Here is a 23,880-nt window from a genome sequence, read left to right as displayed (position 1 = left end):
TAGGATACACATTCTACTCCTTGCTTCTCTTCTCTTCTCTTCTCTTCTCTTCTCTTCTCTTCTCTTCTCTTCTCTTCTCTTCTCTTCTCTTCTCTTCTCTTCTCTTCTCTTCTCTTCTCTTCTCTTCTCTTCTCTTCTCTTCTCTTCTCTCTATCATAATCAGTTAAAAAAATAGGATACACATGGCCACCTTTCACCAGCATCTGGCCTAGGCAGAACTCAGGTTTTATCTAGCAATGCATTTACATGCATCACGTTGCTGCAGAAACTAAACTGAACTGGCCTCTGAGTGCAAATCCCTGATTAGACATTTTTACAAAGGAACTAGCCTTGACTATCTTGCATAAATTCTGAGAGCCCTTTGTTGTCAACTCGCAGACTTGAGGTGCATTCCCAAACACTGTGTCCTGAAATATAATTTAGTCTGAACTGCACTGGATTGCAGAAGAAAGATATATATGACTTTTAACAGCTGTTGGAGTTTTCCTTTTATTCTGGTTTTTCACATCGCTGTTCTCTAGTTTGATTTTGTTTTACCCTGCTAAAACAAAGAGACAGCACCCAGACATTTCAAAGCAAAGTTTCTAGGAAAGTGTTATGGTAAATTAAACTGACCCTTGGATGCAAACACTTGATGCTGTTCAAAATACTTCCCCCCACTACAATAATAGGAAAGGATCAATTGCAGGAGGGACTGTCAGTAGAATTTAGCCACTGGCTTAGAAACAGGGTGCTACCTAATACTTTTGTCAGCCTATGATATGTTGGATAGTTATGGAAAATAGGTTGGATCCCCAAACTTGCTGGGAATTATGGGAGTCGAAGTCAATACCATCTAAAAGGTACCCCTTCTCGTGCCCGTCTGCAGGTTGGCTGAGCTGTTCCTATTTGCCTCCTGGATCTGGATTGCTGATCACTAGAAGTCAAACAGCTAAACCCACATTTTGATTTCCCACAAGGCCCTTCCTGAAATAGGTTCCCCAAGAGCATTGTGGGAAATTTTTGCTCCGTCCGGAATAAATAAATAAAATAGAGGTGCCTTGCTTCCAGTTCCAGCTTCCCCCATCTTCCCTTTTGAACCAAAACCTGCCCGCCTTCCCTTGAAAAACGCTTCCGAGCTAGAAGAGGGAAGAAGCTGAGGGAAGAAGTAGAAAAACTGGAGCAAAGATGCGAAGGGTAATAGAGAAGAGGATGGCAAGGGGAAGGATTAGCTCTAAGAAGGCGCTACCTGTCTTTTTGGAAAGTTTGCCAAGGCAAAACTGTACGAAGGAAGGCCTGGATGTGTAAGCTGTGAAATAGTGTTACGTTTAGCTAATGGAACGAGGGAGGCATGGCATGGCATTGCCAGAAGTACTGGCTGCCAACTTCAGCGGAGAAACACTGGCTGTGTGGCACATTTGCTTTGCCAAGAGGTAGAAGTGGAAGCTGAGTTCCAAAATTATTTATTGGGGAAAACTTACTAGTTTATAGATACGCCCACGTGTATGTGAATCTATGCATGCGTGCATGTATTTGTCTCCCTCTCTCAAGCCAGCATGGTGCAATGCTTAAAATGCTGGACCAGGCGTGGGGAAATCCAGGTTCCAGTCCTTCTAAGCCACAGAAACCGGTGGGTGACTTTGGGCCCGTCATTCTCTCCCAGCCCAAAACGGAGAAATCAAAGGGCATTTCTATCAGCCTGCGCTGGACCAGCATGTAGATTACGGTCCATGACCTTCATCAAAGAGGCTTTCTTCCTGCAGTGGATTAAGTTCATTGATTCAGGTGGATAACACACACCAGCACACAGGCTCACACATTCGCATACTTGTCTCCTGAAGATCCAGTAGAAAGGCCATATAAAACGAAAGTCTGCCCTCCTCTAGCGATGATCAAGATGACCAGATGAGCTGTTTCTCCAGAGCCAGGTGTTCAAAGCCAGCGCATACACGATTGGCGAGTTGCTCCGTTCGATTTATGAATCACTGTAGCGCACTGTGATGCCCCAACTTTGCATTTGTAATCAAACTTAAGGGCAGGCAGAGGGCACCAGGTTGGGAAAAGCAACCAAAAATGGGGGGGGGGAGAGCTTTTATTCTATATGGCATACATTCCAGTTTAATTGCCCAGTGACAACAAAGATTTCCTCCATCAGAAGCCAGCTCTCAGATGAACAGGACGGATTTCCATGGCTCCACGGAAACTCACTTTTGACACTGAATTTAGTTCAAAGCAAGAATCACTCCTGGAATACCACTAAACACATGGATTTGCACCCCATTCAAAACGTGAGGTTTTTTTTTTAAGGTACAAAGTTTCATGGGCTATTTAAAGCAGAAGAGATTCTCAGGTTAGACTCAATCTATCACAGCTTATAATTTTATGGGGTAATTTATACTGGGATGACTACAGTTCTTGCTATTTATCTTTGCTTAAACTTAATAGCATCATTGAAAGTGGTACCTTCCATTGTTTGTCATTGACTAAAGCTGTATCCGGAAAGTAAAACTTCCTTGACGTTTTCTAGACCCCTTGTTGACTCATCTGTGCTTTATTCTTTTATTTTCTTCCCGATTTCTATGTTCTACTGGGCTTGTTCCTACACTTTCTCTAAAGAACTGAATTAAAAGAAATCTGGCCGCCGTTCTTTTTTTTTAAAAAAACAGAAAATAATTTTCACACTGGCGCCTTCCAATGACCTTTCATTGCCTTTGAATATGTAATGTATTCAAAGCGTGTATGAGTACAGTCCCCTTCCCCAAGGAAATCAGAAGACTCAGATTTCTGTTGCCAGAAAGAAAACCCATAGACTTGGTTGTTCTTTCAAAGTTCCTTTATTGGTGGGAGAAACTCCTGGGCTGGGGCCATCTGGTATCCTGTTCTACATAAGAGGAAAGCCTCTTTTTTCTTTAAATCAAAGATACAAGGCAGGGACCATCCTTCCCTGCCTCGGGTCAGGATCCTGCCTTTTGGCCGACAGATCTCCAAACTACGTTAAAAGTAAAACACTAAAAAGCTGCTAAAATTATATTGGACCCATTTCTTTCGCACCGTCAGATATAAGGTTTAATTGCTGCCACACACCTGGTCTCTCTTGAATGGATCTCCCTGGAAGAGAAGAAAGAGGGATACAGTTATAGGGAGCAAGTCGGTACCGGGTTCTCAATTCCTCTGCCCTTGCAACTCCGAGCGTGCCCATTTTTCATCATAAGGGTAAAGACTCCTTCAAATCAAAGCTGACTCCTGACAGCTTCATGGACACATCCGTGTAGTTTTCTTGACAATAATATGGAAATGTTTTGCCACTGTTTGCTACTAGGATTTGTACTGTTGTTTTGACTTCACAATCTAGCCTCTAACTCTAGGATTTCCTTGTGGTCTCCCATCCAAGTATTAATCAGATCCAACTTTCTCTAGTTTTTTCCCAAATCAGTCAAGTACCACTGCTTATCTGAGCCTGCTCAGGTAAGCCCTCAATCAAATCACAGATGCCCAACTTGACACCAGATCATTAATGTCCACAGATCCTGCTCTGAGACCAAAAACATTTCAAAACCCACAAACAAGGGCCTGGCTTACTTTTATGCACCAGGTTAGACTTTCCAGTATAACTTTCCGGTTAAACTTTCCAGTATAGAGTCCAGTATAATTAATATGCTGGGGATATTGGTGAAGTAGCGCTTAGGAGCCAAATATAATGAATCAGACCCAAAGGGAGACTGTTTGCTAGTAATGGGTGTTTGGTTATTCCAGCTTCTGATATCATCCACTACTTAAACACTTTTGTAAAGCGCATGGAGGCGGACAGGCCTGCAAAGCCCCATTGCTGACCCCAATCTCACCCTCTTGGCTGGGGCTGGTTTTTTAGCAAGCTCCACAGCCCCCACCCTTACCCAATAGACGCTGGATTACTTCTCCCCCTTCCCTTGGCTCTCGGGGACCGTTTCCAAAACAGGGGCTGCCGGCGGTGAAAGGAGCAGCAAGTTGGCCACCGGGGGCTTCTCTTTGGCCTCTGTGGGGGCCGCCTTCCCCGGCACATTGCTCGATCCAAAGAGGCTTTGTGGGGTTACGTTGGGGGAAGAGGAAGAGGAAGATGAAACCACGGAAGCAGCTGTGCTGTGGGGAGGCTTGGTCGGCAGGCCTCCAGAGAGGAAGGCGGTGTACTGATTCCAGAAGGAGAGCGGGCCCACCCCCACCAGTTGGGCTGGGATGTCACGTCCCAGGAAGTCCTGCAGCTTGACTTGGCCCCCGGAAAGCACTGGCAGGGGCCCTTCCAGAGGCAGGCGCCGTCCCCGCCGTGCCTGGCTACTGCTCCAAACTTGGCTTCCCAGGTGAACCTTTGGAGAGAAAAAAAGCAGAAGGAGAAGTCGGGAGGTATGGACACAGGAGCAAAAGCCAAAGGGGAAATCCCCATTTTTTTCTTCCGATTTAGGAACTAGGGGATGTAAAGTTCGTCAAGGTCTTCTGGGGCTGTCCATTCCCAAAAAGGGACAATTTTCAGGAATGTTTAGGGAGAAAAGCGCACCTCCCATACGCCAAGACTGTTCCAATAAAGACTTATGGCCAGGTTCAACCAAGAAAGGAAGCAGAACATTTTCAGCGCCGGCCTCCACTTCAAAACAAGGTTATACAAAGCAGGAGGAACTTTCTATGAACAACCTGAGAATTTGGGCAGGATGCTTGGAAGTCCCTTGCAGGGAGGGATAATCTTTGCTGCTCTCTCTGCTTATGAACTTGCTGAACCACGACCAGCATCCTTCACCCCAAGTTGTGCTCGGTGGGATGATGGCAGGCTTGCTGATCAGAAGCAGTAAGAGGAGAAATCCCATAATATCCACTCAAGCTATTATATTCTCCAGATTTCTTCTGAAATCAGACTTGTTCACTGGGGTGAACTGTGTGAGGAAGGCCAACACACTATTGGTGGGGTTGTCCCACGACTCAAAACGGAACAGACACGTGGGGTGGCAGTTGGGGGCAACCATGGTTTTCTGCTGCTTAGCACCAGGGTGAGAAGTGAGGTCTGGTCTTTACCCTCAATAATGAGAGATGGACAAGACAAGGAGAAGACCCAGAATGATCATTAAAACAAGCCAAAGCTGCATCATGGCCTATACAGTTTAGCAAGATATTTGGGACTTCTAGGGATCATTTCTAGGCGGGGGGAACAGAAGCTTATCCAGCATAGGTTGTAGCACAGAATAATAACTGTTTGTCCATAAGTCAGAAATGGTACCGTGGTAAAACATGGTGCGGGATATCCATGGGTTTTCCTTGGGAATAGCATGGAAGTGGCCTGTCCTATTTTTTGACTTCCCAGTCTACCGATCTGGATTCCCTGATAGTCTCCCATCCATAGACCAACCAGTTTTGCTCCCATCCACATACCCAGTTCTGCTGAATGTCCAAGGTGAGCTAGCAGCTGGCACCTGTCCTTAGAAAAGGCCACCAGCCAGGCTGGCTGAGGATGATGGGGACTGTAGAGCGCCAGGCTGGGGAATGCTGGTCTACAGTGTTATCCAACACAAGGGTCCTGAAGGCCTCATCCTGCTGAGCTGCAAATAATGGGGGGCTTGTGGAACCACGCACCTGGAGAACCCCCTTAGGAAGAAGGATGGACCCTTGCCTATCCCAGGGTGGCCTCCAGAGGGGGACAGAGAGCACATGGAGGGAAGTTACCTTCTATGCCAAGACCTCAAGGGGGCAGAAGCCAGGTGGCACCCCAAGATGGCTTTGATTTCTTACCTGGTGGTGGGCAGTCAGTGCATGTTTACGCAGTGCCGCCCTGTCGGCGAAGGGCTGTTTGCAAATCCCACAGATCAGCGCTGGTTCCTCTTTGGCTTGGCTGCCCTGATGCTGCTGCTGCTGCTTCTCTGATGGGCCTTCTCCACCACCTCCTTTGTCCCTCTCTGGTTCTTCTTCCGCTGGGGCAGTCCCCCCACCCCCTTCTTCCATGTCGGCCTTCTCTTCCCCCTCCTTCAGGGGACAGGGAGGGCTCCGGGGCCCTGACGGGGAGGGGGCTGCAGGTCCTCCCTCTTCCCCCTCTGCCTGCCCCATTTCTTCCCCTTCCTTGGGTGGACCCAGGCCTTCAGGGCTGGAGAGCTGCTCTGCCTTTTCTCCACCGCTTTCCACGGAGTCTTCGTCAGTGGGCTCCTCTTCCTCCTCCTCCTCCGACAACTCCTCCTCCGGGGGGGGAGCCTGGTGCTCTCGCGGCTTCTCCCCTTCTCCCAGGGGGGCTCCCTCCGGGGCCGAGTGCTCAGGCAGGAGCGCTCCGTTGGGGATCTGCCCACCCAGGTGCATGCGGACGTGCTGTTGGAGGCTCACGGCGTTGGTGAACTTTTTCTGGCAGATGGGGCAAGAGTTTTGAGCTCGGGCCGACGGGCTGGTTTTGTGGGCCACAAAGTGGGCCCTTAGGTTCCCCCGGGTGGAAAAAGCTCGCCCGCACACTTTGCACTTGAAGGGGCGTTCGCCTCCATGCTGCCCGTAGTGAAGCTGCAGAGCCCGGGGGCAGCTGAGGACCCGCAAGCAGATGACACACTGGTTGGGCCCCGAAGAAGCCGGGGGGGAGGACGAAGCTGAGGAGCCGGCTGCAGGCGGGGCCATGGCGGCCGCGCCCGAGGACGATGGGGACCCTTGGCGGTCAATCTTCTCCACCAACTGCTGGAGCTTGGAGGTCTCCGATGGGGAGGCCTCTAGGACGTAGGGGAAAGGCCCCACGGCCGGGCCTGCTTTGAAGTGATTGGCCAGCAGAGCCCAGCTGGGCAAGGCCCCCACCAGCTTCCCCAGCTGAAGCCGGGCCCCCTCCGCCTCTGCTTCGGGAGGGGTGTTCTCATCGCCCTTTCCCTTGGCTTCCACCGCCTTCATCAGGACCAGCTTGTTGAAGCTGGGCAAGGCTTGAGCCGCAGCTGAAGGGGCCGCGCCAGACAGCAGCGTCAGGCTCTCCGTGGCGCTCAGGGCCTTGCGCTCGGCCGCGGGGGGAGCCGCGTGATCCTCTCCAGGCTCGGCTTTCTCGGGCGGGACAGACATGCCGTAAGGGAGCCCTGAAGTGGTCAGGACATAGTCCAGGTGCTCTGGGACCGGGTGAGGGTTCATCTGGACGTGGGGGTACTTCTCCCGGTGGCGGTGGAAGTGGACCTTGAGGTTGCCCCGGGTGGTGAAACGGTTCCCGCAGATGTTACACTTGTAGGGGCGCTCCCCCGTGTGGGAGCGCAGGTGGATCTGGAGGGCGCTGTCACTGCCAAAGACCTTCCCGCAGAAACGGCATTTGTGGCGGCCGCTCGGCTTCTCGCCTTCCAAGCTGGTTTCACCACCTCCTCCTCCTCCTCCTCCTCCTCCTCCTCCTCCGCCGCCGTTCTTCTGCCGCAAAAGCCCCGGAGATGTGGCCTGCTCCAGACCCCGGGCAGCTCCTAAGCACTGGGCTGCCAAGACGCCTGTGGCGGTGGGGAAGGCCGGGGCCAGAAGCTGCTCAGCCTTGGGGACTCTGGTGCCACTGGGGAACGGGTGGTAGAGGTGGAAGAAAGCGGGCTTGGGCACCTCTGGGGAGCCAGACACCTGGCTCCTCCCAGGCTCAGCCTTGATGGAAAAGACGGGCAAGGGGGGCTTGGGTGGGAGAGACGCCACTGGGGCAGGTTCCGCAGGGGGGGCGGGAGAACCTACCTGCCCCCAAGAGCTCAGGAGCAACACCTGGCGGCAGATCTGCTCCGTCATCTGCATCTGGTGGAGCTGGCGTTGTTGCAGGACGCGGAGCTCCTCCAGGATGAGAGGGATGTTGAGGTGCCCTGTGGGGAGAGCGGTGGGGGGAGGCAGGGGAGGGGGCGGTGGGGGAGGCGGCCGGGAAGGGGCAGACTCTTGGCTCGGGTCTGTCAGCAAGGGCCCGGGCTCCACGTCCATGCTTGGAGAACTTTCAGGGTGGACCTCTACTGAAGAGGAGGACGAGGAGCAGACGCTGGAGGGCTCCTGGCCAGGGCCGGGCGTTGTTGCAGGACCGGCCGAACTGGGGGGTCGCTCTGAGAAGCAGGTGCTGTTGTGAGCGGATAACTCAGAGGGATCCTTGAAGGTGGAATGGCAAGAAGGGCAGGATAGAGGGGCTGAGTCATCCCCAGTGTCTCCTGGGGAGGTAGGAGAAGAGAGAAAGAAGAGAGAAGAGGAGATGGAGTTTATTCCAGATCTGTAAAAAAGGCTACCAGGTTCGCGGACTCGCACACCTCTGCACAATGCTCCCTGGCTCTATAACCTGAATCAGATTTGCCACATGTTCAAAGCAGAAGCCCACCCAAGTCCAGCGTGGTGTCTTCCAGATGGATGAGGGTAATTCCCAATTTTTTTAGCGTGGGGCTTATTGTCCGCACGCGTCTGGAGAGCACCAGGTGGGAGAAAGCTGGCATCGACTCTCAAGCAGGACGATCTGTGCGGGCGGGGACGGCCACTGCCCTCTCCTGGCATCCATGACCAGTAACCCCTGACCGATGCAGATGGAAGACCTGCTTCCCAGCCTGCCAGAGGATCTTCTGACAAACAATACAGCCAAGGAGTGCAACGCGATGCAGCAGCAGACGGTACCTGGGCTGTGTCCAGTTCTGGGCATGGTACGTTCCAAGGGAGAAACTAGAGCAGGCTCAGAGAACTCCTCCTTGGAGGTCTGGAAGCCCAGCCTTGTGGAGGTCAGTGCAAAGATCTAGGCAAATGATACACCTACAAGGATCTCAAAGGCGGTCACCCGCACCAAAGGGCAGAAGACCCCTTTGCCACCAAAACGCGAGCCGGACCAGGATTATGGACAGAGGAGGGTCCCGGACAAGGATCAGACAGCCGTGTTGGAGGTAGTTTAGAAATTCCTGCTCTGAGTCATGAATTGGACTAGATGGCCCATCATTTCTAACTTCCTCAAACCGGTGGTCTCCAGATATGGTCAGCAACCAGTCCCAGAATCCCCAGCCCGCTAGCAGTCATGGAGGCTGGGGATTTGGGGCACTGTGGTCTAACACATCTGAGGTGGAGGAAGCCTGCTCTGTCCTGGCCCTGGCCTTTTGGAGCTTCACTTCCAGAGATTTTGGTGACTCTCCAGGCCTCATCCTTCCATCTTCTTCAATCAGACGCATAGCTGCCTGCTTGGGGGCAGGGAGGGGGGGAGAGAGGAACTGCCAGGAAAGTAAAATGGTGGGCAAGCTCTGTTCTCCTGAAAGTAAAAAATCAGGTCAAACCAAGCAAGTTTCTAGCCCTCATGGTTGATCTCTCAAAACCCGTTTACAAAAGGTATAATAGGCTACCGGGAGGAGCAGGGGCTGTAAGAAGAAACACGTAGCAGAGTTAACCAACACCGTGCAATTTTAGGAAAGAAGGACCTCCTATTTATCCGGCCCGCAATTTTGTTTGTTGGTTTCCAAACCGGGCTGAGAGCCAGCCAGCCAGCCAGCGAGCCTCCGCTCCTTATTTTGCACGGATCTTCAGCCAGCGACCCACCTTCCTGCAGATCTGCCCCTCGGTGCATCCTAAATGGAGCGGGGAGGAGACGCCAAGGGTCTCGGAACCGTCCACCCTATGCCCGCCGCCCCCTTCCCCTTTTCCCCAGAGGGTGGGGACGGATCGCGTGCTGGGGGGGGGGAATCCACGGCGGAGACAATGGAACGAAGCGAGCCCGCTCGCGCGGAGAGAGGGAAGGAAGCGGCCGCAACCGGCGGGGAGATGGAGGGTGGGAAGAAGGACCGGCCTATTGCGGAAAGAAGGGGGGCAGTGGGCGCCAGGGACCCCCACCCGCTGCCCCCCGCCCCTCCCTGCCCCCCGCCGCCTCCTCCTCCTCCTCCCCACCTGCGGGCTCGCCCATGCTAGCGCCAGCGGCCGCTGCGCCCGCGCCCTCCGCCTGCTCCCCGCGCCCTCGGGGGCTGCTCATCTCGGCCGCTCCCGGAGGAAGAGGCGGCGGCGGCGGCGCGGCGGCGGGAGAGATCGGCGGGCGTGCGCGGCTCCCCCCACGGCTCTGCAGCAGGGACCTCTGGTGTCTGGAGGGCGGCTGTCGCCGGCGCCGCCACGAGGAGCCGGCGCGGGGCGCCCCCGTGCGCCGCGGCTCCGGAGCGCACCTGGAGGAGGCGGCCAGAGGGAGCGATGCCGCGGCCGCCCGGGGAGGAGGCGGCGGCGGAGGGAGGGAGCCCGGCTGGCGCGGCCGCTGGGAGAGGAGAGGAGAGGAGAGGAGAGGAAGGACCGGGCGAGCCGCGCGGAGGCTGGCTCTGGCTCTGGCTCTGGCTCTGGCTCTGGCTCGCCCGTGTCTGCGCTGCGCAAATCCGGACCACCGCTAGAAGGCGGCCGCGGTCCCCGCGCGCTTGGGCACCTCCACCCTCATCGCTCCGCAAATAGGGCCACCCATCCCTCCTTTGCTCCGCGCGGCTGAGCCCCAGACGGAGGTCACGCGTGGAGGTGGGAATGGGCCAGAGGGGATCCTGTGCCGCGCGAAGGGCCGAAGGGCTTCCCTCTCCCCATCCGCTGCTCCCCGCTTCCAGGCCCAGAAGCTGCCTGGATGGGCAATGGGGTGCATCAGGACGGGGGACAAGAATGCAGCCCTCCCCCCGATCTTGGGCCTCCTTAGAGGCCTTGGATGGGAGACCACCGGGAAATCTTCGAGCTGTAGGCTAGGGGAGTAGGGAATACAGTCAAGGAGGAAAACAGTGGTGAACCACGTGTGTTTAGTTGCTTAGCGAATGGCAGGGCAGTGGCCTTGGTGCCCCTGGGAGGTCAGCAGGGTTGGGGAAGACTTTTAGGGTGGGTTTGGACTCTGCAGTTTAAGGTAAGGCTAGTCAGGAGGAGAACATTCAACACATACAGACTTGACTCAGCAGAGATGCTGCGCGAGGGTGAGGCGATCTCTGCCTCAATGTCAGCAGGTCATTAACGATACCGTTTCCTAAGCATCACAACGTTGGGAAAAATGGCTGAGCTGGCGATACCCATTGGACGGTCTGGGTTCGGTCACAACAGCAGGAAAGCTCTGTGTTGGCCTATAACGGGTTTTGGTGAGCTTTACCAATGAGTGTCTTTCCTCAGGGTGGGAATATTTTGGCCCAGCTGGGTGTGATGGAAATGAACGAAATGCTAGAAGATTGACAGGTTGACCCTTCGTGCACAGCTGGTTTCATTATGGTTTATGGAATAAACCATCCTTGGCTGGGCTCACCTAATCCACTCAACCAAAACTAAGCAGGTTTAGGACGTGCTGTGGACCCACCAAACCGACACAGCGTTGGATGAAGCTTGTTAACGAACGCTTATGTGCCGTAAACCTGCTCGTCTTGCAAAACCCTCCTTGTTTGATTACGATCCAATTTCTCTCAGTTTAAATGAACTTTCCCCAACCTGATCTCCTTTGGAGCTCAAACAAACACTTGCCCCAAAGACCAGAACCTTAATTTCCATCAGGGGGGCATTGTTATTTTTTTTTCAGAAATGTGAGCGGGGCGAGATCAAAAATCCCCATCCCATCTAATCTATTTTCCGTCCAAATTGCTTAAAGTTAATTCAACAGAGTTAACGCATTTAAGAATTCCCCCCGTGAAATTAAAAATTAAACTTTGAAGGAGTTCTGCTGCTGCCTTGGAGGATTCAGGGGGCCTCGTGCAGCTCCGGGGGGCTCTCTGCCCAATTTTTACATTGCAGCTCAAAGTGGTTCTTTGGCCAAGAAGAACAAATTGCAGTTTGCTTGTTTTCTACCCCCTCCTTGCTTTTCTCTCTTCATCTCGGGAAGCTGGACCGGAGACAATTCAGTGCAATTGTCACCCACAAGAGCTGTGAAGGGGGGGGGGGGGATAAAAAAACCTGGGGGGGGCGAGAAAAGAAAGATCTAACTTAACACAAGAGAAACTATCTTGCACTTGGCTGAGTTACTTAGCAACAGGACAAATAGCCGGGGAGGCAAGAGAAAAGAGGCAGTGTGTGGCAAAAATATGGGGGTGAGGGAGTGTGACAGAATGCATATGTGCTTGATCATCTTCTCCGCTCTTAGGAATGCAAGAGAGCATGGAACTCATCTAGGCTTTTGATTGCACCGGGAACGAGGAAAACAATGAATGCAGGATAGACTGCACGGTGGAGGAATTTATGAGTAGTTGCAGAAAGGGGGGGGGGTTGCGGTTTGAGAAGGCTGGGCATAATCTGGGTGCTGGTGTTGACTTGGAAAAAGTGTACTTTGGCTGCTAAGATAAGCAGAGTGCACTTGGGGTGTCAGCCAAATGAGGGTGTGAATAGATGTGCATCATAACATCTTTCAGAACCACCACCCACCAAACTGTGTCTTGTTTATGTCTTAGCAGCCCTCAAGGTCGGGGATCAAGTGGGGTTTGAGGGGAGATTAGGATGTGGAAGGATTTGTTCATCGTAGTTTGTGGTTTAGGGCTCTGGGTGAACACAACTAGTCCCTTTTGAGGGAGTAAAGGGAAATAAAGCTGGGGAAAATGATGGGTCAGGATAAACTCTCCCTACGTCAGATCACGCCGTGGCTGTCTTTGCATCTTTCCTGCATGTCCGCTTCCTTGTTTTGTCTTACATAATGCAGTTTGGCTCACTTCCTTGAGCCATCTGAGGTTTTGATCAGAACTGGCTTATATCTGTTAGCTGGTATGTGCGTTCTGACAACTGGATCCTAACAGATGAATGGAGATGCTTCGGAAGGGTGGGGAAAAAAAGAGAGAGTTTTGTATCTTGGATCGCGACCCCCAAAAGGGTTTGGCTGCCAGTTCATTTGATGGCCTCGGGCTGAAAGCTGTTTCTCCTTTCCCAGTTCTGCCCTGTCCTTGCCAGATGTGGACAGCTGCCCCTGCAGTTGGAAGATCCTGGTCATTTGATCGAAAGGTCACCCATCAACTACATGAGGCTTTTCAAAGGAGAGGTCCCCGTCTCCATTGAAGAATTTCCTCCCGCATGAAGGAGGGTGTCATACATATTACACCCCCAACGCGTTAGCTGGGCTTCTGACTGAGCCTCAATGACTGAGAAGGCAGCCGCTGCTAGCTTGCACAAATATCGGGGTGCTCGTGTGTCGGAGGGTGGGTAAAAAAGACACAGGGAGCGGGGAACAAAATGTTTGCCTGTGGATTTTCTGGAGGGCATTCTAAACGGATCTGCCTCGACCCACATTCTGGAGCCCATCGTAGGCAGGAAGGAATTCTAGCCCTTCTTGCAAAGTTTGCACAATTAAGCAAACTTTAGGTTTTCCAAGAATGTTCTTTTAGTTGGTTTTTTTTAAGAGTGGGGAGACGAAGCTTGAGCAAAGCAAAAGCATAAAACTTTTCTATGCCTTCCTCCTTTCTACATATCCCCCCCCCCCATGTACCATTTCTCACTCTTGCTGCCACCCACCCCCGTGGCACCTGCCCGAACTTCCCGCCCCCGTGCTCACCCCTCCCCACCCCAAACCCCCCCCCCTTTGGGCACCCACCGTTCTCAGAGGCCGGGAGCCCTTGGCAGTCAGAGACGAGCTGTTGGGGATTGCGCTGTTTCCTCCGAGACATTCCTGCAGGGGAGGGGACCCCAAGTCTCTCTCTTTGGTGGGGAGCCAGGGACCCCCTGATTGCACTCTCCCAGGAATGGGATCCCTCCTGCCGGACCCCCCCTCCTCTTCCCCTTTCACACTCAATTCTCCGGGGACACGCCCCCCCTCCTTTGTGTACCTCATTGTAAAAGCAAAACTCTTAATCTTTCTGTACACTCTGTCTTTTGTACTAGAAGGGATTGCTGGGGGGGGGGGAGGAAAGGGCACCTTTAACTCTTTCCTTCCCGGGTGTTTCCCCAGTCCTCGGAAAATCATCAAAAATCTGTTCAGATCTCTCCCATGCAGACCCTTCTGAGCTGGAAGAAAGCAAATCACGGAGAAGTGGGACGAACTGAGATTCCTTCCTTCCCGCGTTGTAATAATTCTTAAATTTATTGGGGGTAAGGTTATTGAGGGGAAGACAATAAAGTTGGAAAGTTTAGTTAGCTAATTGTGTGTTCATCTCCTGGGGAATGCATGGAGAAAGGCTCACCATCTCAGCTTGTTTTTCATAATAACCAGCTTCCAGGACTATCCCCATAAACTCTTGGATCTCGTCCACGCCCCTTATCCATTTTCTTCCCCTTCTGTTTCGGTCAATGGTGCCGAGCGTAATTATTATTATTTTTTTAGTTCATCCAACCATTTGCATCTCCTGCCCAGAGTAGGTGAGATTCAGCTTGAAGTCCGAGTGATTGATGGATTCTCATTGGACCCTTAACTTTCTTCTTTGAAAACCTTTTGCCAATAGTTCTTTTCAACAATGTGGATTATACCCCTGTCATCCAACTCAGCGTGGGAAGTAAAAGTTGCTGCCTAGGATTATCTATAAAAATCCCTCCCTCCCATCTAGGTATGCATCAGCCCGAAGTGAAAGAAAAGAAAAGTTGGCCCTTTAAAAGAAATTTGGTCCTGTGGTTCAATGGGAGAGATCTAGACCGCTTACCAAAGTGATTCTTCAACTCGTTTGGCGTAGGTTCTACTGAGCCTCGCATTTCTCCACCTGCGGAATGGGAGTAATATGTCCTGGTTAAGGAAATGTGATCAGCCGTTTCTGAACTTTGTTATAACAAGCTGACTGTAAAAAAGAAGAAGGCATACTGTAATTCAGTAGGCTGCTGAGAGTTCATGATGGTCAGAGTATCAGGGGGACAGACGTTGCGGTCTAACTGCCTTTACCCTCCTGTTACGTTGTCTTTGAGTGGCTTGTCGTTGTCTGCTTCTGACAGATTTGCTCAAGCTGCACTCGAGCCTACAGCCCTGGGATTTCCTGGTGGTGTCCCATCCAAGAACTCACCCGCTCTGACCCCACTTAGCATCTGAGTCAAGGGAAGGCCAGTCAGGTGCTCCTGCTTGCTCTGAAGCCTCAAGACCTCAACTATGCCAGCAGCCATGCAAACTCTCAGCCCTCAAGCTGGTCCCTGCCCCGAAGACCCCTTTGAATCCTGTACATCATTTGATCCCTTGAGGAACAAGCTCAAATTTGGAGCATTCCCCGAATGAACCCCAGGGGTCAGTGTGGGGGTGGACTTGTCAGCAGGGTGAGGTCCTGCTCTAAGATGACATCCATCCGTCTATCCAATAACAGCTGTGGTTATCTATCACCTTCCTCCCTTAATGGCTTTTGACTACAGTAGTGGCATTTGGGATTTGTTATGCCGGAAAAATGTGTTATACTTAACACTGCCACAAGGGGGCACGGTGTGGTTTTTTTGGGCAGCGTGTATGTATTGGAGGTGGTCGAGTGTTCATACTTACAGTATTTTATTTTGCATCTTTAGAAAAAAAGCAGAGCTTAAAATACAAACTTCCCTTTCCTTTCCTTTCCTTTCCTTTCCTTTCCTTTCCTTTCCTTTCCTTTCCTTTCCTTTCCTTTCCTTTCCTTTCCTTTCCTTTCCTTTCCTTTCCTTTCCTTTCCTTTCCTTTCCTTCCCTTCCCTTCCCTTCCCTTCCCTTCCCTTCTTTTCCTTTCCTTTCCTTTCCTTTCCTTTCCTTTCCTTTCCTTTCCTTTCCTTTCCTTTCCTTTCCTTCCCTTCCCTTCCCTTCCCTTCCCTACCCTTCCCTTCTTTTTCCTTTCCTTCTCCTCTCCTTCTCCTTTCCTCCTACTTAATATCCTATCCTTTTATTTTCCTTCTCTATTCCTTCCTTCCCCTTTTTTTCTTCCTTTCCCTCCCTCCCTCCCTCCCTCCCTCCCTCTTTCCTTTCCTTTCCTTTCCTTTCCTTTCCTTTCCTTTCCTTTCCTTTCCTTTCCTTCCCTTCCCTTCCCTTCCCTTCCCTTCCCTTCCCTTCCCTTCCCTTCCCTTCCCTTCCCTTCCCTTCCCTTCCCTTCCCTTCCCTTTCCTTTCCTTTCCCCCTTCCCTTCCTCTCCTTCCTGCTCTCCATTCACCCCAGGCGTACTTACCCAGCCATCCTGTGCAGCGGCAGCGGCATCAGGATACCACAGCCACCCTCCCTCATTTCTCCCATCCCCCTTCGGAAGCCAGCATCTTTGATTCCCCCCCAACTCCTGCCTCCTTTTTACCTCTTCCCTGTGGCCTTTTGACCTCCCCCCAGAGCTACAAAAGTAAAATCCTCGGAGAAGCTCGCTGCGGGAATGTTAATGAATCCTCAGCACAAAGGCGTAAAGACTTTTACTTCAGTGGGTTGGGAGGGGGGAACTGGGCCTCATTGAGATGATATTTCTGTGTGTGGTGAAGATTTTGAGGGGGTGTGAGATGGAGACCAAGCACTATCTCCAAATCTGCCATGAAAAATAGGGAGAGCAGTGATTTCCTTCCTTCCTTCCTTCCTTCCTTCCTTCCTTCCTTCCTTCCTTCCTTCCTTCCTTCCTTCCTTCCTTCCTTCCTTCCTTCCTTCCCTTTACATCTTTCCACCTTTTCACTTACTAAATTGAGAGTTACCTGAATCTCCAAGGTTAGAAGAACTAAATGGGGGAAAAAACTCAACCTTTAGGAAGAGAAAGAAAATAGAAAAAGGAGCAAACAATAAAACAAGAGCAATTTTCCATTTATTTCTTCCTTATAAAGCAAACACACAAATAACAGACCTCTCTTATTTTTTCCTTTGTTTCTTGTAACTCAAGACAGTCAAAATCCAGGGAAGGATTAAGGATTAACAATGGCAGAAATGGACTAATTCTTCATTGGTTTTGTGGCATGATTTTAAGTATGTTTACTTGGAAGTAAATTAGAAGGTAAGTACGTTTAGGACTGCAGCTTCTGTCCTTCATTCATTATTGAATAAGACATTATGTTCTGCTTTTCAGCTCTAAAAAGGAAGATAATGGTTAAAATCAACAGTTTAAAAGAACAGATGTTGCTTTAAAATGAGAGCTGAACACCTCCCAAGCTGGAAAAGATAGAACAAATATTCAGCCATGGCTGAAAAATGGATTTCTTATGAAGAATCTAAAGGAACAATCATGGCAGAACAAGAACAGGCTATGCAAACAAACAGTCAAAACTAAAATTATACATATTTAAGATGGTGGCAAATGCCCATCTAGCAAGATCAAGGCTGAAACTGTGAATACCTTGTTCATGGTTGTAGCAAAATTGCTCAAGTTGAGCGCTGTATAAGCAACGTCACATTAGAGTTTCAAAAACCATGCATTGGAATTTATGCAGAAAGGTTGGCTTTCCTGTTAACAAAACTATTGGGACCCCACACCCAAGAAAGTCTTAGAAATACGGGATGTCAAGATCACATGGGATTTTGAAAGGCAGACCGACAGACACCTGAAACACAACCTACCTGACACGACTACTACTGAAAAGGAAAAGAAGCGCAGTTTGTAGAGAGAGCAATTCCAGGAGATGGTTGAATTGACGAAAAGCAAATGGGGAAAAAAATGAACAATTGGGATTGGCAAACTGAAGTTGAAAGACTTTGGAAGAAAAGTAAACTATAATGCCAGTAGGGATCTGAGCACTTAGAGCCATAGCAAAGCAAAATATCTGAAAGTTTTAAATTTACTGGCCTTGATACCACTGGCTACAAAAAACTACCTTGCCTGGAACTTTCTACATATGATGGGAACAATTTTTGATTTCCTAGTTAGAACTTGAATCATCAAAAAGTAAGCAGTCTGACAACTGTGATATTCACTGAATGAACAGATAATAAAAAGAACAATACATATAGATGATGTTTGTTGGATTTCCCCCCTTCCTTATGAGAGTTACTGATATGGAGTCAGAGACGGGGGGCAGTTATCCCATGGTTTTTACCCCACGGATGCCCTGATTTTTCCCGTTTTGAAAGAATTGTCTGCGTTGTTTGTCAGTGCGGGACTATAGGAAGTAGAATCTATGCCCAATAATGAAAGATTGCTGTGTTGAGTGGCTTTTCTGCTTACGTCAACAAAACAATAAATGTTATAGCAATATATTATAGGCTGTCCTAAAGGTACATTTGTGAAAAAGGAAAGATTCAAATCTAATCAATATGTAAATAATAAAATTTGGCTTGTGCAAGATAAACTATGGGGACATAAGCTAGAGGCTCTGCAAAATGCAGTAAATGGATAGGTATCTTTTATTGCTTCTCATGTTATGTGCACTTCTGAGGAAGGAATATCAGGATTTTAATTCTTTGTATAGTATCAATGCTTGAAAATAATGCTTGCAATCTGGGTTTTTTTTTTTTTTTTCTTGCTGGTTAAAAATGGCTGCAATGTAGAACACCTGCATTTTGATATTTGGGGACAGGGAGTATGCAATTACAAGAAAATGCATGTCAAACAGATCCTTTTCCAAAATGCCTTGTTGGTCTTTCTTTTGTTTATTACCCAAAATGCTGCCAGAGATAATTATGGCTAGAGGTCAAATATGGAACATGATCATCTTGATTTACATTACTGGAGGCCTTCCTTGAACATGTCCTCAGGGCCAGAGCAGAAGAAGGGGGAAGCTTTATAACCCAATTAAAGATGGGAGTTTCCACCCATGACCTGCAAAACCTTTTCAAGGTGGAACACCTGGAGGAAACATTTAATGCATTTAAGGATGCTTAAAGCATCCTGTGAAAGGCTGAACTTTGCAAAGGGTTGTGGGGGAAGGAGACTTGGACTAGCCTATGCAAGGTGGACAAATCCAGATTCAAATCCACATAAAGGCCTCACGTGTACATCTGTCTGTCTCTTTTTTCTCTTCCTTTCCCTCCTTGCTCCTCTGGATTTGACCCATCTCTTTAGCGGCCCCTGGTTTCCAGGGGGCCTACAAATTGGCTGAATGTAACAGAGATGTGAACCTAAGTCGCCTTTGATTTTTCTGTCTTCTCCTGCCTGCCTCGCCTGCAGTGTGGGTCCCCCCCCCAGTTCCCTTCCGGCCATCCCATCTCTCCCCCCCTCCATTTTGCATTGTCTTCTGCCATGCCCCCCTCTCCCCTTCTGAGTTGCACAGCATTCGGACATGGAGGAGCTGAAAGCAGAGCAGGAGGGGGCTGGGTGTGGGAGAAGGATGAATGATCCTGGCCGGATGAGAGCACTGACTTCTGTTTTGGAGAGGGGAGGGGATCCTGGAGGTAACAGGAGGCGTTGAGAAGGAAGACAAGCCACTAGCGCTCAGCTGGGACCTCAGCATGGGCCCAGACTGCAGGATTTAGGAGCAATTTTTAGAGATAGAAAGACGCCCCCCTCCAAAAAAAAAAAAAAAAGAAAAAAAAGAAAAAAGGAAAAAAAAAAAAGCTTTTTTGGAGCAGCAAAGCGTGTGGCTTCACCTTTTAGTAGCCTGGAGATTTGCATTCGTGTTTTGCGTTTAGCAGATGGATTATTTGCATCACATTTTGCAATATATATATATATATATATATATATATATATATATATATATATTTATATAAAACAAAAATCAGAGGGATTCTGGAAACACTTTTTCAGACTAACAACTTTTATTAAAAAGCATAAGCTTTCATCAACTACAGCTCACCATCCGAAGTGAGAAGATGCATCTGAGGAAGTGAGTTGGACTCACGAAAGCTTCTGCCTTTTAATAAACTCTGTTAGTGTGAAAAGATGCTACCAGGCTCCTGATTTTTGGATGATAAGGAAGGTGATTGCTAAAAATGACCCCTGGATGCTTTGTAGTTTAGTCTGGGGATATCTGGGAGGCTTGTGCTGAAATGGAGCAGAAACCAGACTTTTATTTGGTCTTGCTTCCTTCCTCCCAAATGAAGACTTCTGTCTCTCTCCAAAACCATTTTGCTGCGTTTGTTCATTAATACATACGTTATTAAGTATCTGGGCTCTGATCTCTCACACGTTATGCAGTGCAGAACAAGTGCCAAGTCCAGAGACTAGATGGAAGTAGGTGGTCCCACACCAGACCTGCTGGACCAATTAGGGCCAAGTGGTCATCGCCACTCCCATCAACTGCATCATCTGAAGCCACCTCCTCCACGCTCCATGGATTGTCCAGATGGAAGACCTTGAACTGGGATAAGAGGGAAAACATCACTTCCAGGATGGAGCACCTTGGGCCATGAGACCCAGGTGGTGGTATACAGATATGTCCCTGGGCTGTCCATGCTAGGGCGAGAAGGCTGTGTGGACATGGCACTAGTTAACTGGCAACACTTTATGGCTCCTTGAACCATTGTCCCTTTCTGGAATGAAGTTCCCAGACAAGGGCGATTTTTATCTATCTATTTATTTATTTATCAAATTTATATGGCCACCCATCTCACAAATGTGATTCTGGGTGATGTACAATAAAACAACAATTAAACGTTCTTCAAAAACCAAACCAAAATTTTTGTCCTTCAAGTAGCATGCTTCAAAAGGTGAGGAGGATTAAGACAAAGTAGCAGGTGGGGCAAAGGTAAGACTCAAACTGGACTGAATGTCAGGTCAATTGAATTAAAATTAAATGAAATTTCCATAGAGTTAACACACTGACAAATGTATTTGTATAATATATAATGCATTTGATAATTATTGGCAGCCTTAAATAATACAATTAAGCAATGACTTATGGAGAGACTTCACAATCCCAGAGCATGTGAGGAACATCAACACAGCAACTATTGAGGACTCATTAAAGCAACTGCTTCTTTTTGCAGGATTCTTTGTTTTGTGAGTGGGTGGGTAGGGAGGGAACTGTAGCACCCTCCCCCACTCCAAAGCATGTTTTCTGAATTTGAATCTGAAGCATTGCACATCCCCACCCAAACCAGGCAGGAATATCTTATCCTCGGGAGAATTTCTCTGCAATGTTCTTCTACTCTGGAACAAACTTCTAAGCAAATTCTCCCTCATCAAATGAATGAGATCTGGGTGGGGGTGGGGGTGGGGGTGGGGGAACAAATAGGAATAATTTCTCTCCTTGACATTGGTTAAAATCAAGACTTTTCCAAGTTCAATTTGAAAATGATCCACTACAAGGAAACCAATTGTCCTAAAAACAGTATTTTTGTTCCTACTCCTTATGCTTTGCCAATTCCAGAGACAGACCATATATGTTGTGTAGCAGAGGCTGATTCTGCATTTACTGTTCCTTTTTGTGTGTTGACACACCCAGAAAACCAACTACAAGTCCATGTCATTTTATTGGCTCCAATACAGAGAGAGTTTTCTGTTGCCCAGGTTCGGGAATATTCCTTCAACTCCCCAATCTAGCAGATGAGTATTGGGGAATTTGTAATAAAAAAAGATAGGGTGGGTTGACCATGTCCTTCATGGCCAAAAAGGAAGCAAGGAATGAAAACTTTAACCAGGTGGGGGGAGATTTTTTTCCCTTACTTTGTATTTTCATGTCTAGGGTCAAAATATTAACTAGGTCTTCACTTCAGGGAAGGTGAGATGAACCTCTGAACAGTATTAGGGGATTATCCTACCGAGACAAAATATTTTCCCTATTAATTATTAGCAAAGTTGGTCTCAAACTTTTGGCACTCTTGGGAAAGTTTTAATTAAACACTTCAGCCCTTGGTGATTTAATTAGTGTTAGGATCTCCAATCTCCCAAGATCTTCCTCTTTTATCTTTTTCATGCTGGAAGAATGTCAAGTCCAGCTCTTCCTTTCAAGAAAGGCTTTATAAGGGAGAAGGTTAAGATCAGACAGAGCTCCGAAAGGCTATCACTTAGCCAATGGAAGGTGGCAACTGATTTTTAAGTTTTTACACCAAGGTGGCTAACCCAACTCTTTCACCCTCTGATGCTGGTGAACTGATCCTCTATCGAAACTGTGAGCATTTGCTTGTATATATTTGGAATAGTAGTTGTAAGGATAAGTAAAAGGTTTGAAAGAGTGGAAAAATAGACTAACCAATTTCCCCCAGTTGAGAACCCTGGATATTGGGACTACAATTCCCAGAATTAGCCCAGAACCTTAGGACATGTTGTCCAGCAGATCTACAGAGTACCAGATTACGGAAGACTGGATTAAAAGGGAATGATTAGAGCATTGGAAACTATTTTAAACTGAAAATTGTGTGTTTGATCAGTCTAGTGTTGCTTGTTTTGGGCTGGTGATAAGTCTTAAGGGATTCCTTTCCCATCAGTATAATCTAAACATTTTAAAAAGTCTAGAATGTATATGTATATGTACTGAGAAACGGAGGGAGGATTGTGAATACCTAAGAAAATCCAGGATGGGTTGAGGGATAAGATGCCAAACTCTCTAATCTGACTTATAAATGCATCATTATTTTTTCTACATGTGCCCTTCAGCTTCACAAATCAGAATTGGAAATAGCAAAGTGTCAAAAAACTAGAGCTATAAACTGTTGCTGTATGTGAAATGTGGGTGAAATTTCATTTCAGCTTTAGTGTGTATATTAAACAACTGTTTTTACAGTTGCAAATCAACTAATCAACTAGGTATTGATAGCCAGCAGACATAATAAAAAAGGGAGGTATTTAGACAAGTCTAAGCTTGAGGCTGGAATCTGTAACAACAGAAGTGTATCTATGTGAAAAAGACTGAAGTTGTGTCCTCAATGGGCCATCTTGAGAAGGCTGGGTCTTGACTTCAATTGCATATCAATTAAATTTCTTAACAGCCCCCCTTGTCGAAAGGTATGATAAACCTATCACATATTTTGAAATAATGAGGCTAGGTAGAGAAAGGGTAGTGTGTGGGTTCTTATCCCCCAACCAACTTCACTTGTAGACATGAAGCCCTGAATGAATATATGTTGTGGATAGAGGAAGAATAGTTGGGCAGAAGGTAAGACCAATGAAAGAAATCAGAGTTGGACCATATTCCAGTAAACATTTCCCTATCTTCAATGAAGGCAGAAACATCTTATTCTGCTTCTGAAATATATTCCCTGTCACTACTGAAGAAAGAGACTGGATATGTAAATAGAAAGAAAGGGTTTATATGCAAACAAACACGATATATAAATATGATAAATAAATAAATAAATAAATAAATAAATAAATAAATAAATATTGTCCATATACAAATTTTGAGATTGTAGAAGGAGATTATAATCTTTTCTCTGTTTAGGTTGAATGTGTAGACCTCTTTCTGCCCCATCACAATGGAAGGGCTCAACCAGACAGTGACCCATTTTGTGTTCTTGGGACTGACCAGTAACCGGAGCCTGGAGCTGGTTTTATTAGTCATTTTCTTCATCCTCTATTTACTTATCCTAGCAGGGAATCTCCTCATTATAGTGACGGTGACTTGCAATCGGTGCCTCCACACCCCCATGTACTTCTTCCTGGGAAACCTCTCTTTCATTGACATCTGCCATTCCTCTGTCACAATGCCCAAGATGCTCTTTGACTGCCTCTTCCACCAGAAGATCATCTCCTTTGGGGGCTGTGTAACTCAACTCTTTTTCCTTCACCTGTGTGCTTCTGCTGAAATCTTCCTTCTGACAGTCATGGGGTATGACCGTTGTGTTGCCATCTGCTACCCTTTACAGTATATGAGCCTGGTGAACATGAAGATCTGTGCATGCTTGGTCGGTGCCTTGTGGGTGGGGGCAACTATTCACTCCCTGGTCCAGACTGTCCTCACCATTCATCTGCCTTATTGTGGGCCTAATGTCATAGACAGCTTTTTCTGTGATATTCCTCCACTCATGAAATTAGCTTGCACTGACACATATTTCACTGGTGTTCTTATAATATCCAACAGTGGTCTTATGTCCCTAGTTTGCTTCTTGGCCTTAGTAGCTTCCTATGTCATCATCCTTATCTCACTGAGAGGGCAGACAGCTGAGGGTCGCCACAAAGCCTTCTCCACATGCACTGCCCACTTACTGGTTGTAGTCTTGTTCCTGGGGCACTGCATTTTCATCTACACCCGCCCTACTTCCAGCTTCTCAACAGACAAACTGGCTGCTGTCCTCTACACCATGGTAACTCCTGCTCTGAATCCTGTGATCTACACCCTGAGGAACGAAGAGGTAAAGAGCTCCATTAAGAAACTCTGGAACTAG

At 48.4% G+C, this 23,880-nt stretch overlaps 2 protein-coding genes across 2 annotated transcripts; one reads left to right on the top strand and one right to left on the bottom strand.

Annotated features, from left to right (window-relative positions):
* Window positions 1-2,800: 2,800 nt before the first annotated feature.
* SALL2 (spalt like transcription factor 2) lies at window positions 2,801-9,952 on the bottom strand. Its single transcript, XM_088144174.1, has 4 exons — window positions 9,784-9,952; window positions 5,725-8,087; window positions 3,873-4,316; window positions 2,801-3,087 (listed from the first exon to the last, which is right to left on the bottom strand). The coding sequence occupies exons 1-3, from the start codon at window positions 9,863-9,865 to the stop codon at window positions 3,888-3,890; spliced, it is 2,874 nt and encodes a 957-aa protein (XP_088000300.1). The 5' UTR covers window positions 9,866-9,952; the 3' UTR covers window positions 2,801-3,087; window positions 3,873-3,887.
* Window positions 9,953-22,971: 13,019 nt separating this feature from the next.
* LOC103065972 (olfactory receptor 4E2) lies at window positions 22,972-23,880 on the top strand. The gene has a single exon (XM_007429340.1). It carries the CDS (start codon window positions 22,972-22,974, stop codon window positions 23,878-23,880), a length of 909 nt encoding a protein of 302 aa, XP_007429402.1.

The sequence above is a fragment of the Python bivittatus genome, unplaced genomic scaffold, assembly GCF_059951505.1.
Source record: "Python bivittatus isolate LINGU-HERP-01145 unplaced genomic scaffold, Pbiv_v1 ctg000430_np1212, whole genome shotgun sequence".
In the NCBI taxonomy this organism is placed as follows: Eukaryota; Metazoa; Chordata; class Lepidosauria; order Squamata; family Pythonidae; genus Python; species Python bivittatus.
The sequence above is the reverse complement of the archived record's forward strand: the minus strand, read 5'-3'. Positions and strand labels throughout refer to the sequence as shown.